Source organism: Alligator mississippiensis, chromosome 8 (assembly GCF_030867095.1).
Source record: "Alligator mississippiensis isolate rAllMis1 chromosome 8, rAllMis1, whole genome shotgun sequence".
NCBI lineage: Eukaryota > Metazoa > Chordata > Crocodylia > Alligatoridae > Alligator > Alligator mississippiensis.
The window spans coordinates 72799965-72816327 of NC_081831.1; the positions used below are offsets into that span (position 1 = coordinate 72799965).

General features: G+C 45.8%; 1 protein-coding gene across 2 annotated transcripts in view; it reads left to right on the top strand.

Moving 5' to 3' along the window:
• Nucleotides 1–16363, top strand: part of KIAA1210 (KIAA1210 ortholog) — a 56024-nt gene that overhangs the window by 12985 nt on the left and 26676 nt on the right. For both annotated transcript variants that reach the window (XM_006277363.4, XM_014607184.3), the window contains exons 2-3: nt 11072–11148; nt 14757–14925. In XM_006277363.4, coding sequence (XP_006277425.2) covers nt 11072–11148; nt 14757–14925 — 246 coding nt within the window. The remainder of the gene's footprint in view (nt 1–11071; nt 11149–14756; nt 14926–16363) is intronic.

Genomic DNA, 16363 nt, shown 5'->3' on the forward strand with positions numbered 1-16363 from the left:
TTTACTGATTGACACCAGCTTAGAAATTGGTTAAACACTCTTCCCACACAGCCACATCTGCTCTTCAAAGCACCACTAGGAAACCTTCATCGGAAAGATGGGAGGAAACAACAGAACAAAATCTGTTGTTTTGTTCTTCCCCGTCTTAACTGCCTGTCCTAAAAGGATGGCATTGACAGAGGCTTCCAGCAACTTTATGGGGAGACTCAAGGGCATTGCAGGACCCCACATGACTTCTTTGAAGACACTCAACACTGAGAAATTTGGGGGCAGTTTGGTGGGGATGCATTTAAATCCAGCAAGGAGGTAGCAGAGTGCTGACTTCATTGGTTGGAGAGCAGACATGCTGAGAAAACTGCCTGTGAAGACCCTTTCACAGACTGAGCAGCAGGAAATGTCGGGCTGCTATCGCTGAGTAGCAGATGGTCCTTATCCTACAGGAGCTGAACTGCAAAGTCAGGATCAGGACAAAGCAGCACTTCCTGTCTTAGCTTCTCTATGGGGTGAAAGACCAAAACAAGCAAATAAAGAGCACCCCCCTTCAAAGGAGAAGGCAGTGGGCTGCAAGAGCTGCCCTTTCCATTGTTACCTTGTCCTTGAGCTTCCAATGTATTTAGCTCCCTCTTTTGCCTCTTAGCCTCAGTATGTTGTATATACTTTGGGACAGAAATTGTCTAGCCAAGGCAATGCAGCATTGGGCTGGGGACTCAGGAGAGATTGGTGCAATTCATTGCTCTGCTGCTAGATCACCAGGAGACCTCGGGTACAGTGCATCTTCTACCTGTGCCTCTACTTCGCCGTTTGTAAATGAGGGGTAATGACCCTAAAGCACCATTGTTGGCTACAAATGTCCAACTCGGGATCCTTAAAATTCTGGTTTATTAGGCGGATTGAAACACTGTAATGAGTTAAATCATAAACCTTGGGGCTGGTCCACACACACACACACACACACACACACACACACACACACACACACACACACACACACACACACACACACACAGAGAGTAGCAAGCTACAGAGTCAGGTATACCTATCCTACAAGCGCTGGAGTCTGCCGTCAATGGCCAGTTGAGGCTTCTTTCAGCGTGGTGTTATCCTCCAGAAGGGGGTTGCCAGCTGGTCCTTCTGACTGGACAGGTCTGGTCAAGTTGGAGATCAAGAGGGCACCACTGAGGGTCACTTTTCACTGCCTTTTATCTGTCCCTGGCAGACTTTGGTGACTCCCCAGTTTTCAGGTTTGCCCAATCCAGGGGTCGTTGACTTCCCCCCCCCCTTGGTGGCTACTGGATGGCATCCATCAGCCTGAGGGGTCATCCGCATGTATGTGCAGGTTTGGGAGTCTGTTGATGAATTTAGAATAGGGCTCTGGGAGTGGTCGAACTGGAGATATTCAGTCCAAAAGTTGGTCCCCGGCATTGATTAACTCAGGCCAGGGCTTCTAGCCCTTGATCAGTGACATTTAGAGATTTCCTGGTTGTTACATTGTCTTCTATTGAGTTCTTCCCTTGGTTGATCTGCAGCTTCCAGGTGTTAATTGCTGTCTGCTGCTACTGTGTTACACATTCAATCATGTTACACATTCAATCGCTGATTCACTCACTCTTTCAGGGGCCAGCCTGATACAGGGAAGGGCAGTTTGATTCCTGCCCTTGTTAACATTGTTACAATGTATAATTTACTTATGAAACTAAAACACATTTAGTTGAAAGGTGAGGAGTATAAAATATAAGCTACAAATGCCATGGCACACAAATAGATAAAAAATACCAAACTACAAGGGGAGATACAAAATGCACACATACAAATTTTAAAACACAATTCCGTATCTTAAAGTGAAAGAGAGAGGAAGGAAGAAAAGGTAGAAAAAGAGAAACCTATCCAAAGAGGGGAGAGCAAATGCAAGCAAGAGGAAAAGGGGGCTTTCTGCTATACCATCAGAGCTAGGAGTGAAAAATCCTGTAATATTCAGGGCCCAGCACAATGCAGCCCTGATCCCCAGTGCTGGTCTGCACACTACCACAATAATTAAAAAAAAAATAATTTAGCATAACTAGTTCACATGTCTGTCATGTCTGAGTGTTCGAGTCTCTCCTATGGTGTTGATGCCAGCTAAAACAGTTGGAAGTATCATTGCTTCATTGGCCCAGGAAAGAGAGGCCAGAGATATTTCATTATAATGAATTATAATACTACTAGCAATCATGAGGATAATGGATGGATGCAAACAATAGTGACCTGAAAGCCAGCTTTGAGGTATGTCACCTTAAGGGTGGGGATCTTCTCCACAAACTACTCAGTCATTCTCCCGTTCGAGGGTTACAGAATAGTGTTGGGGGAGGGACAGGAAAAAGCACTTCATGTAGATTTAATTTCCCTGGACACATCTGATTTTCCAGGATGTAATACAGATGTTAGCAGCCCAGGAATTCACAATGCCCCGAGGGAAGGAGATGCTGGCAGAAGTTTTCGGAGGGTTAGCCGTGTCATAAAAATTTGTTCTGAGCCTGGAACTAAGGCCAGCCATCTTGAGGTTATAAGGCTGCAAAAGTGAGGTAGGCGTTATGGTTTCAGATGCTGCTTTTGGCAGGGAAGTTGGGAAATTGCCCTTCATTTAAAGCCCCAAAAGCTGGTTGGTGGCAATATTTGCTGTATGCACTCTGCTTCTGGGTTGAAACTCAAGGTGGCCCACCATGTTGAAAGCCCCAACTCCCACTGACTTTGGCTTTAAGCCATTCCAGAAACCAGACCCTAGTGAGATTGGCAGTTTTGGCCGCAGCTCTACCAGGCTGCCTCTAGCAGCTGGTACACTTCATGATGCCTTTTATGGAGCTCTCAGCAAGAGAGATGACCCTTTTGCTACTGTCATTGCCTCTTCTCTACTACTGTACTCTCTCTTTGGTCCCCTTCATAGCCTCATTTGAGCAAGGCCCATAAACATGTGTTTTCTCGTTAAGGACAATGAAGATTATCAGTGTTCAAAGTTATGCCTGTGCTGAAGTACAGCCTATACACTTAGTAATTTTCCCCAATACACACACATTTGCCTGGCTGCCAGTAGGAACAATCCCTGAAGAAAGGCTCTTAGATGTGGTACATCTCAGGTTCATGGTCACTTGAAGATGTATACATCCCTCTCTCCCTGTTATGAGCCTCAGCATCTTTGATATTGTTCCAGTCCTGAAGCTCATGTGTGACAAACTTATTCTTTTATATTTTTTAGTGAGTGTGACTGACAGTTTTCACCAGCGCTGGTGGAGCAGTGGACAGACATGTAAGAACCCAATTTTCCAGCCCCAAGAGGCTTGCAGTCAGCTTGGGATGGGACTGAAATAGGAGGAAACACTTGACCCACGGTTAGAGAACAGATGTGTATAGAAGGTGTCATCACCAAAAATGCAAGGCTGACACCAGGAAAAGGGGCTGATGGGAGAGATGGCAGGGTATGAAATACTATTAGGAGAAGAAGAGAAAAGTAAGGGCAGCATTTGATAGGGCTTGAAAGGTAAGGCCATGAGCAGCAGGGAGGGAATTAGAGAGAGGAATCAGTAGACAATTTGGATTCTTTTTTTTAAAGAAAGGAGGTCCTGCCTGTGCGATACCAGCCTTTGAAATGAACCCTGCCTGTCTCCTCCTATGGTTTGTTTTGCAAATTGAGAGTACATGGGCATGTCTTTCTAATCCTCAAAGGGAATTACAAGACACCTTTCATAGATGAGCCTATGAACTTCACTTCATAAATCTGCTGGATATAAAAAATCATGAACTAAATACAGACATTGGATTTATGGCACATTGCATCCTGCCTGACATCTGATAACTCCAGGTAACCTGCCTGTAGCTGGCCAGTTACATTCCTTCACACATTTCCCTTCTTCCCCCACCCCATCTCTACCCATTGTCTTCCAAACTACCACTCATTTGCATTTTCACAGACCTGCATGTTGAAAATTAGCTTCTTTTCTACCTTGAAGAACAAATAACACCGGCAATCTCTCTGTGCCTGAAGAAGGGTGTTTGTGTCCAAAAGCTTGCAAAGAACATTTTTCCAACTATTTAGTTGGTTTAATAAAAGATATCAAATCTACCCAAAGAAACTTGCTTGCCATGGGCATGTAATGTACCCTGAACAGGAGTCTTCTGAGCACAAGAGCTCAGTCCCATGACTGCTTTCCATTGTGGCCCTGAGCAAACCAACTAAGTATCCACTGCTAAAAGGGTGCTAAAGGATATTTGTATCACAATGGTAGGATGAAGACCCATTAATTACTTTAAAGCTCGATCTAAAGATTTTAATGGAAGAACTGAGCAGCACTCTGAACTCTGGAGTGGCACCATTAGGAAACAGTGGGTGGCAAAAATCAACTCCAGTGGTATCCTCCTCCTCAGCAAATGTGCAGAGTATAACTCGCTCATCATGAAAACCATCTTCAGACAGTGACAAATTTAAGACCACTTGGAAACATCCACACTTCAATCACTGGCACCTTCTTGTCCATATTATTGTCAGAACCTGTGATCATACTGATGTCCATATCACGCGAGTCCTGAGAGGTGATAGTCCAGATGGCTGCTGGGCGGACCACCGTTTAGTCAGATCAGTCAATCAAAAGGAATGCAGAAGAGATTTGACATCAAGGCACTCCAGAACTAAGCTAGATGTGAAGCTTTTCAGCAGTGCTGTACTGAAAGGCTTTCTGACCTACCTAATGACATCAAGGACATCTAGGCACACTGGGAAGAACTTAAGAACATTATTCACAAGGCATGTGCTGAATCAATTGGATACCTCACTTAACGTTGCCAAGATTGGTTTGATGAGGACAATGAGGAAAGCCTAGTATTTATCCATCAGAAGAGAGCCACATTCTGCAACTGGCAAAATGACCCCTCCAACCAGCAAAAATGAGAGGTTTACCACTGCCTCAAAGCTGTAGTTCAGAGGAGGCTATGGGAGATCAAGAACCAGTGGTGGCAAATGAAGGCCATGGAGATCCAGACTTTTGCTGACCAACATAACATGAGAAGCTTCTTTCAAGCAATAAAAGCCATCCACAGGCCATGTTCGAATAGCCCAACCCCCTTACAATCCCAGGATGCCCCCTGCCCCTTTAAACAAATAATATATCCATCAAGCAATGTTTGGAAGGAGCACTTCAAGACTCTACTCAACTGTGAATCTAAAGTCTCAGCTGCCACTATCAAGTCCATCCGTCAACACCCAGTAATAGAAACTCTTGCCGATTCCCCCATCCTGCAAGGAAGTCTGGCGGGCTATTACTCAGACCAAGAACAATAAGGTGCCAGGCTCAGATGGCATTCCCACAGAGGTCTTCAAAGCTGGTGGAACAGCACTAGCACAAAAATTATACCAACTTCTCATCAAAATATGGGCCAATGAGGAAGTTTCAGCTGACTTAAAGAATGCCAACATTGTGACCATCTTCAAGAAAGAGGACAAATCAGTGTGTGGGAGCTACTGAGACACTGCCCTCCTCTCTGTTTCCAGGAACAGAGGTTCTTCTTACTCGCCTCCTTCTGAATCGCCTCCTTCCCCTTGCCAAAGATGTCCTTCCAGAATCCCAGTGTGGCTTTAGACCATCTTGGGGTACCGCTGACATGATTTTTGTTGCACAACAGATCCAGGAGAAGTGTAGAGAACACCACCAGGAGCTGCTTATGGCATTCATTTATCTAACCGAGGTCTTCGACTCCATCAGTCGCAAAGTCTTATGGAAGGTGCTGGCTAAGTTTGGTTGTCCACTGAAGTTCATCAGTGTCCTCAGGCTGCTCCATGATGGGATGCTGCCACAACAGATCAGAGTCAGACCTATTAACCATCTGTACTGGTGTCAAGCAGGGCTGTATCACTGCTCCACCCCTTTTTTCCATCTATCTTGCTGTGATTTTGATTCTCATCCGTGACTGCCTTCCTCCTGGAAATGAGGTTGAGTATCAAATGGACGGTCAGCTTTTCAATCTGCAGCACTTTCACAGCAGAACAAAAGTTACTAAGACTGGCATCACCGACCCTCAGTATGCTGACGACTGTGTTATCCTCGTGCACACTGAGACCGATCTGCAGTCCACCCTTGGCTTTTTTTCTCAGGTGCCTATCATAGCCTGGGACTCTGCCTTAATGTCGGGAAGATGAAAGTGCTCCATCAGCCTGCCCCAGCACAAGTTGTACCCCCTCTCCTTCCACAAATTACCATTGGTAGAAAACCACTGGAAAACGTTGAGCATTTCCCATACTTTGGCAGTCACCTCTCCCAGTCAGTCAGTTTTGATGTAGAAATTGAACATAGGATTCACTGTGCCAGGTATCCTTTAGAAAGCTGCTTCACTGTCTTTGCTAGCTGAGATCTGCAGGTGGAAACTAAGAACCTGGTCCACAATGCAGAGGTGATCCCCACGCTCCTCTGTGGACACCTAGAATGCTTCCATCAGCATTGCCTCAGGAAGACCCTTTGCATTAGATGGGAAGGCCACTGCACCGATGCCAGCATCCTCTCTGCAGCTAACATAGCCAGCATTGATGCACAGATCATGAAATGTCAACTCTGCTGGCCACTGTGTACAGATAGTTGACACTTGTGTCTCAAAGCAAGTCCTCTCTCAATTTAGTCACGATAAGAGGACCCACAGAGGAAGTGCTACAAGGGAACCATGAAAGTATACCCTTCAGGGTGGCATTGCCCGTACCAAGGGGTGGCATCAACACTACAAATTGAGAAGTGTTGGCTGGTAACAGGTCTCAATGGCGCTGCACCATACATCAAGCTACAGCCCACTTCAAAGAGAATTGTCTTGCTCAGGAAGCCGAGAAATGGCGGAGGAGGAAGGAAAGTGCACAACATCCTGGCAAATAGTTGTGCCCCTCCCCATGGCACCACTTGTCATATCTGTGAAAAAACTTACAGAGTACGAATTGGACTCCTCGGCCACCTTAAAACTCACTAGTAATCTCCCCCCTGTCAAACATCATCCTTGTATTGAGGGATAGCTAATGGTGTAACGTTTTGCTACTCTGACACATGTTGGAGGTATCAATGGGAACTCCACAGGGCAGGGTGACGGAGAGCAGAAATCAACCACTGCTGAATTTTACAAACTTGCTGCAAGTGTCTAGGTGAATTGCAAGGCAGCTCCTGCTGACGGCTTTGGGAATGAAAAGCCTCAGAGCTCTGTTGGGTTAAAATACCTCCCCACTGCAGCCCTGCACTCCAAACTCCAGCTGCAGATTGCAACCAGTACAACCAATTGTGTGCTCATGCATGCAGCTCTGCAGGAAACCATGCTGCTGTTTGCAGTGGAGGCAAGTCATTCTTCGTAGGTGTAACTGCTTGGCCCGCAGTCCTGAGCTGATTGTACGTAGCAGGGAGAGGAGAACACAGTTCTCCTTAAACTCTGGGCAGAGAGCTTGAATCCTTCCCATTCTCCCCAGTGGTATGGAGGGACCAGGTCACCAAGGAGCCATCCTACTGCCATGGTGCAGGCTCTGGCTGATTTCTGAGGGACCTTGAGACGGGTTCTGTACATTCAGTGCACCCTGGAGCCTCTCAGCAAGCCCATACATAGCAGGGAGGGGCTCTGGGCCCAGCTGGGGAAGGCTCAGTGCCAGGACTGGTGGGTCTTGGCACCACGAGCCAGTGAAGAAACAGGGCATTGTTGAACACCCTTCTTGAAACAACAGAGCAGATGCTAATGACAAACATGGTTTGCTGAGATAGTCACCAACCCTACAGAGAAGGCACAGGGCACGCAGCTGCCATTGTGCAGGTGCAAGCCTGAGCCCTTAGTGGCATCTCTGGCTGGCTCTACCCCTCAGTCTTGGTGAGGGAGGAGGATTTCTTATTCCCAGCCTCTATCCGTCCTGGTTCGTCCCTTGGTGAAGACTCGCCCGTTGGTTCTGTTTGCCTGCTGCAGTGCTCCAGAGCGCTCCCCAGCACAGACTCCACGTTGCTCCCTGGGACTTCCAGCTTCTCGCTGTCCTCAGTGTCATGTGGCTCGGAAAATGTTGGAGCTGTGTTGAAAGGGCAGCAGTGGTCAGCACCTGCAGTGGATGGGGGTGATTCCCTCTCCTTTGCTGGCTTGAGCCTACTGTGTGGGTTGTTCAGAGTCATCACAGCTGCTGGAGTGACTGGAGATGGTGCATGTGCTGTATTGGTATGCTGGCTGCAGCACTGTGCCTGTCGGCTCTTGTTACGCTGTGGGAACAATGAAGGACTGAAGGATCAGTCAGTTCATGCCTGTGCACTCGCATGCATTTCCATCGGCAGCCTGACATGTTCTCTCTCCACATCACAATGAGAGGCACCTGCACACCAGCCTACATCACACACAGCCTTTGAGAGCGGCTCTCTCTAAAGCACGGGGCATTTAAACTGAAGCTAGGGGACTGTAAACCTGTCTTGAACCAGTCTCTCAAATGCTGAGTCTGTGAATATATATCAACAAATATTTTTCTGGCCAAGCTCATTGCTTTTGGATTTGAATATTTGCTCATTTACAGCTTGGAAAAATCCATGATGGTTCCCCTTTAGTTCCCCATCACTGTTTAATACCCTGGGAATTGATGGCCCTGTGCTTTAATGCTGGGAAGTTTTCAATGGACCATATTCACAGAAACCTCATAGACTCTGGAATGACTCCCTTGACCTCTGTTGGCCTTGATCAGCTCTGCTGTAAAAGAGGACTGGTTGGCTAAAGTTGCTGCCTGCACCCTGTTTTGCACTGCAGTGATGGCCTTATGTTAATTCCATTGGGCGGATTTTTTTATACTTAAATTTAGCCACATAACAGTCAAGATTTATCCAAGGTCTAGCAAGATTCTTAGAGAGGGAATATGATTCTAACATGATTATAGAAGCTCATAACAGGCGAAAACTAAGAAAAGCTACACGGGGAATCAGAGTTGGCCCTGACTCTTATAATTCCCAGTGGTTTGAAGCAGGTGTTTTTTATATAAATGAGTCCAGGATCAGGCCTGTTCTGTGGAATAAATTGTGAGATTTGTGGACCTGCAAGTTTTATCTATTTTAGTTTATTGAACACTTTCCTGAAGCATCATTTTGAACACATTTTCTTTTAGGGGAAAAAAAGGCTAATGTCACAAATGTTCACTGTATAGGAAGTTCAGGGAGAAATGAAACAAATCTTCTTTAATCCTCGAGAGTGTATCTGTGAGATTGCCTACGATCACCACTTTAATCAGAATACATAGGAAATGCAGACTTTGCAGAAGAGAGACCTTGATGAGACATAAAAGAAAATGAAGAGAGGCACTGAAAGGCATAATGCCCCTGTGGGAAATCATGCCAACCTAACTGTACATTACCATCCAGTTTTTGTGGCTGTCTAACAATAGTTTGAAGTTGTCCTTAAAACATCTGTATTTAGAGAAGGTTTAATTCAATCCAGGCTTCAGTGTAAGCCTTTTCCATTGACTTCTTCAGGCTATGATACTGCGTCTCTGGCTCTTTGGGGCTAAACTGTGTTAGTTTTGTTCAGCTGTAAAGTGGGGGTAAAATCCTCATTTCATGTGACAACTGAGAGTCCTAGCTAATGACTACTGGTAGGACACTGAGGTAGCGAATTGCTATATGCAGACCTAACTGAAATCAATGGGAGGGGGGTTAGTCTGGGTGCTATTTGTTGATTTAGCTGTTATTCCTTATGGTCTACCGCAGCATAGTGAAATGTCACATTCTGCATATGTCAGGGGCGTACTTGGTAGCCGTGTTGGTCTGAGACAAGAAGACATACAAAAAACTAGAACTCTTGGTTCCAAAATGATATCTTTTATTAGACCAACTGGGAAATCGCAAGAAAATTGTCCTTTTCTGCAAACTTTTGGGATCAATGTCCCTTCGCCAGGCTCTGGGAAAAGTATAAATGGTACAAGATGGTAAAAAGTTCCTATGGGTAGGAAATAAATTTCATTGTTGCACAGAGGGAGCTGGAGATGGAAGGCTGTCCCTCTGGGTCCCTGAGTGTCTTTTTGGACCCAGAGGGACAGCCCTTTCCATCTTCAGCACCCTCTGTGCAAAAATGAAGTTTATTTCTTACTTGTGGGAACTATTTACCATCTTATACCATCTATACTTTTCCCAGAGCCTGACAAAGGGACTTTGATCCTGAAAGCTTGCAGAAAAGGACAGTTTCCTTGCGATTTCCCAGTTGATCTCATTTTGGAACCAGAAGTTCTAGTTTTATGTATGACATTCTGAATATGTCACTTATCTTCCACAACTATAAATAATATTTTTTGAACCGTCCTGACACATTCTTATATTTCTGTCATTGCAAGGTTTGTCCTGCAACTCTGATGGCCTGTTGTGCCTTTCTTTTCTCTCTGAAAGACGTGCATTGAAAAATACAAAGCAGAGCCTGTCATCTTTGTATGATTTTAAACACTAACATCATCTTTTGTTTTAATCCAGAGGGAAGTTGATGTGGCCAGCTCAATTGATCAATATGCCTTGTTTGCAATAGGGCTTCGGAGCTTATGGCTAAAAGCTGATTGTACTGAGTCCAAAACAAATTGATCTATTGGCACAGCTTGGCTGTCATGTGGCCAGTGTGCTGGTTCAGTGCTGATGCTTAATTCATTTTTATATTACTGACAGGATAACCCAGTGCCTGGTCTGGGGAGGACACTACAGGACAGGAGAGGCATGCTCCATGGTAGCATGGAGCTGTGGTTCTTTCGGCACCAGCCATCATAGAGATTTGTTACTTTGCAACTGGAAAGTATTGCACTGTTCACCGAGTATATTTAATGGCTGATTTCCTTTAAAGCAAACTTTGATCCTGACTTCTACGGAGAAGCAACACTGACTTGTTGGTTTTGGCTGGGGAAAGGCGTGTTAATGAAAATCAAGGGTGAGCTTGTGGCTGAAGAGCAAAATATCTGAGCAAACCCTGTTTGTCATTAGCATCTACTCTGTTGTTTCAGAAGTGTGTTGAACAATGCTGTTTCCTCGCTGGCTGAAATATTAATCTGTCTCTAATGTTATCAGGGGAACTGACTGATAATTAACTGCCTATTCTTTCTTTATTTCAGTGATTATATCATGGCTACAGGGCCAGCCGAGGTCATACAGACGTCTGAGGCAGGGGAGACAACTGAAGAATGCACAGGTAAACAGCTGGTCTTCAAACATGCAGTTAATTTGGGAAGCAGGACTTGGTTCCTTAGGGCTAAAAAGGAGTCATGGAATGAATTTTACCTTCCAGTCTCTTGGATTTCCAGAATGGAAAGAGTCACATAACCCTTGTCTGCAGGGCAGGCGTGCTGGGGAAACCAGTGCAGAGATCCGGAGGACCAGAGGCCGCTGGAGAGAGATGCATCTCAAACTCCAGTGCTGGATGCCCAGCAAACTGGACTTTCTAGTTTGAAAACCTGGTTGCTGTGTGTACTCTGCCCCTGAGAAGCTGCTGCAAGCGGTAACTTCAGTGTGCAGAAAGGTGTCTGCCTGTGTAACCAATATAGCATTTCTCTATCGTTCTTGCCCATCCATGTTTGGTACAGACTTGCACCCATGCTTTCCCTTCTGAGTGACATGGGTTCACCCTCTGTCAACCCAGCAGTGAGCGTGGTGGGATAATGGTTTAGATGAGAGAGGGGAATGCCTTGTCCAGGCAGGAAATCTGTCTTGAATCAAGAAGAAAACCCTTTTTCACTACCCAAACTAGCCCTCAGGAGAGGTGGAAGTGTCAGAAGAACAAGAAACACAGGTAATTCAGGAGAAGCAGTTGGGAAGTCCTCTGTAGAGGCTTGTGTTCAGTCTTTACAGGGGGTTGTGACCGTTTTGCTTTCTCATGTACACATGCAGTACAGCCATTAATGTGAACCAGAGTGTCAGCCGCATGTGCACATGGTGTGGACACTGCTGGTTGTCAGTCAGGAGTGTAACGTGACGGCTGCAGGTAGGCTCACAGTTGGGAGGCAGAGAGATGATGTTGGGGGAACAGAGAGCCTGGAAATGGGGCTTCAAAAGGAATTATACTTCAGAACAAAATGAGGTCTATCAAGTGTTTATGCAGTCTCATAAGTGTTTGTGGGACTGGGATAAAGGCATATGAGGAAGAGTAATGATGGATGCTTAAAACCACCCAGCCCTTCTATCTGTGTATCTAGTTTGTGCAAACCCTCCCAGGTTACTTACTGTGCAAATGTGAAGTCTGCTGCGTGGAAGGATTACATTTTTCACCAATGCTAGCTCAAACATCCAGCAAAGGGGTCAGATCCTGCTGAAGGCAGTGGGAGTTCTGTCGGTGATTGAGCATAAATACCTTGAGCATAAATATGTATTTGGTTCCTAGGGAAGTTTCTGTCTGTGGCTCACCCCAGCTTTGAAAAGGTTAAGAGTGGCTGTTGCTAATACTGAAGTCTGTTGAGTCATTTGACTGGCACTGAGGAAGCTACCCTGTGTCTTTGACCCTTCATGGCTCTCATGCAATGTATAGGGTTAACAACAAAATCCTTCTTTCCTTAGCCTTAATTGGGCTGGATCTCACACACCTTGGAGCCTGGCATTCCCAGCCCTCACTGCCCAGTCAACTGGATTACTTCCCAGGGCTTTGGAGAGCGTTGTCAGTATGTACTGTTCTCTCTCGATGGTGGTGATTATTTAGGACTGATATGGGTGCTGGTATTGGAGTGAAGAAGGTCTTGAGAGCTACATTTCTGAGGGGCATTATGGTTATGGTTAGCACGTTGCCTTGTGTGATCAGCTTTGCCAATGCCTTACTATGGGCTGGTGCAAACTCTCCCTATGTCCACAGGGATCTCCAGGGACTTCTTTGGATTTGGAGCTGGGCTCTGTAATCGTGTCACCTCATAGATAAAATACCTTTTGCCTAGCTTGTAAAGCGTGCTGAGATCTTCAGCTACGGGTCTGTGCTAAGTACTATTATAGGTGCTATAGTGGGAGTCACCGGGAGTTGCTGCTATAGGAGGTTGGTGAGTAAGCAGTGTGTCACCGTTAATGGCAAGCTTGTATTGGGGTTTGTTGTGGGAGTAGTAATATGCCAAAGGGGCTGCAAGAGAGTCTCTGATTAGACCAGGTCAGAGTTGCTTTCTGAGAACCTGGTATGGGTGTTGGGTCTGATATTCCTGAAAGGCAGGATTGACTGCAGGCTGTTTGCCTACACTTCCAGGACAAGTGTAAATGTGTAAATAAAATGAGTTATACCAAGTAAATACCCAGGCTCCAAGTCCCTGTTTTGCCCTTCAGTGGAAAGTAGGGTAGATTTGCACCTTAGACTAAATGAGAAGTGCATGTAGCACAAATGAGCTGGAGCTCACTTCATCAGAAGCTCATGAAAGCTCGTACTATCTGTATCTCTAATTTACTGTAGTTAGCCTATAAGGTGCAAATCTAATTTGCTTTTTGCTTGACTTCAGATTAATATGGCTAATGACATGCCCCTGTAATGGAAAACTAGCCTGCAATCCCCTGCTACTGCTTGCTGGAGGGACAGCCATGTGATCGTTTTATACCGTGGAGAATAGGAGCATCCCTGCGTGTGTCAATACTTGCTGCTGACATCCTGCACTCAAGAACAGGGTGGGGACGGGGTGAGCGGCGCCTAGAGTCATTGTTTACTTCTCAAAGTAACCACTGTCGACGCATGCTGCAGCTGCATGGTGGCATTGCTTCAGCCTCAGTAATGCCCCTGGCATGATTTCTGGTATGTGCGGGGCACACGCTGAGACAAAGCATTGCCAGCTAAATCGCTGCTGGGAGCAGACAGATAATAGCGCTGAAGTAATGCCTTGCTTATGCACAAATCCTACAGCTGCATGAGTCTGTTATACCAGCACCTCCAGAAGAACGATGATTTGGGCTCTTATACCGTGCGATGCTAAGAAGCAGAGCAGCTACGTCAGACAGAAGCTGTCGCATACAATGGGCGTGACCCCAGACCATAGTTAAAGTCAATAATGAATAAGTGACCCTTGTCCTTGTGTTTTGAACAATGCCGTGAGGTTAAAGTACCTGGATTATTAAGAGTGAAGGAATGTAACACATTCAAGTGCGTCTCTTGCATGTTAGGATCATTGTTTACTCGCTGCATTTCTCTTACTTTGGTTCATGACAACCCGGGAAGTCAGCTTCACTTATTTGTGCCCTGTTTTACTGTCAGCACCTTGGTGCTGCAATGTTTTGGGGCTGTTGAAAAGTAATGGTCTTTAGTGGCATCTCTAAAACATTGTGCCAACTTCTGTTTTGGTCTCAGACTTTACGAACGCTCGATTTTACATAAATATTCGTTGTTGTTATTACTAAAAATATTTGCCAAGTGTTGATTGCCCCTTGAAACATAAGCCCATTAAAAATTTGGGTCAAAAACCTCAAATGAAGGTAAGTGAATTACAGACATTAAGCTTTTAAAATGAATTGCTTTGTTCTCCATGCTAAGCCATATACGGTTCACATAATGAATTACAGTTCACTGCCAGGTGTCATGCTTAACCCACGTCTTTCATAAGCTGAAATCTAGAGAAGTATCAGAACCGTCTGCTTATTGTAGTGATGTTTCATAGATGACACAGCTAAGAATTGCGGCTTCACATTTCACTGTGCTCCAGCTCTGAATTATTTAAATAGGGATGCAGGGAAATCAATGGGTTGTTGAGACTTGCGGGTATCCAGAGGGTTCCTCCAGGGGTTTGGATATCATGCTGTCTGCAGGCACCTGCGTTTCTGTCCTGTGTGCATGACTCTGTTCTTATATTTCAGGAAAGAAAAAATCCAAATTTCAGACGTTCAAAAACTTCTTTGCCAAGAAGAAAAGGAAGGAGCCTCCTGCTCCCAGGGGGGAAAGTAATTTGAAACCGAGCCAGTCCAGCAGCGATGTCAGCATCTCTGCGCTAGACACCGCTGCCCTTCACTCCCCAGCTGAGGCCGGGTAAGCCTGCAGAGCGAATCCAAATAGCCAGGTTGTACAGCCATCATGCAGCAGTAGAAGGAAAGCCAGAGCTGGCCCCTAAGGAGCAACCCCTGGCCAAGTCTGTGCAAAACAAGTCCTAGAGCTGACGAAGGAATTCCAGGAATTTCCTCTTTCCTCTGCAGCGTGCTTGAGAAGTCAGCACAGGGGGAAAATAGTCCAACTGTTCCAGCCTACAGCACTCCAGCTAGCCTAGATTTGATGCCTGCTATTTGAAAGCCACCCTGGCAGCGGGGACTTTAGAAGCAGCAGATGAGTCAGGGCTGCGGAGACAGGGAATGGTCATGAAAGCGAGCGGCTGTTTCTTGCCATAAACAGGGCTTGTGTGAAATACCCTGTTTCATGACTGGGGCAAAGGAGGAGAGAATAGCCGCAGAGTCCCTGGGTGCATTCCTTACGGAGGTAGTTAGCCATGTTAGTCTGAAGTCAATCAGAAGGCAAAATAGAGCTACACCTTTATTGACTAACTCAATGACGATATACATATGAGCACAAGCTTTTGTGAACCCAAGTTCACTTCACCAGCATGTGATAAAGTGAACTTGGGTTCACAAAAGCTTGTGCTCACTCTCGCTCTCTAGATAGCTATCTTATGTAGTTGGTCTATAAAGGTGTGTATCTACGCTGCTTTCTGATTAATTCCTACAACCGGGCTAGGGCTGGGGCTGTGCCATTGGTGATGGTTTTATTTTTTTCTTTTTAAAGGCATCTCCTTTCGTTTCAGCAGCCACATCCTGCAATGTGGTGGAGAAATCACGGCTCAATTTGCCGGCTGCATTGAATCCATGAGGGGGTAGGGAGCCCTCTGAATACGTTGTGCCCCTACCCCTGGCTTACTATTATTTCTGAATTGGGGAGGTGTGCACAAATTCATTCCAGATGCCTGTTGCCCTCCAGGGAGCAGGCTGCCCCACTCTCAGCTGGGGGTGCACTTTTCACAGCCAGCAAGGAAGGTTACGTTTCCTTTAGAAAAGCACAGCGTAGGTTAAACCTGGAACAGCAAGAAGCCCGTGCCCTTTTGTGAAAACAGCCAGGCAGCTCAGCACTAAATCTGAATGCTGCTGAAATAATCCACGTCACTGTTTTCTGAATCATAATGGAATACACGAGTTAAACATGTCTCTCTTAAGGGGACAGATAAGTGGGGTGTGTGTGTGTGTGTACACCACATACTGAACTGTAGGAGAGGTGGGGGGCTGGCCTGCCTCGATAACACAGCCGTGGTGGAGTCGCTATAGAGTCCTTTGGGTCCAGAGGCAATTACAGCAATTCAGCTAATCAGTTGTCCCTTCCTAGCTGGTGCCTAGGGTGGAAATGGCATTGATTTGTAAGAATAGGCTGCCCTCTTCAAATGTACTAATCCATTACATCCTACCCACTTGCTCATTATCCCAGCCCT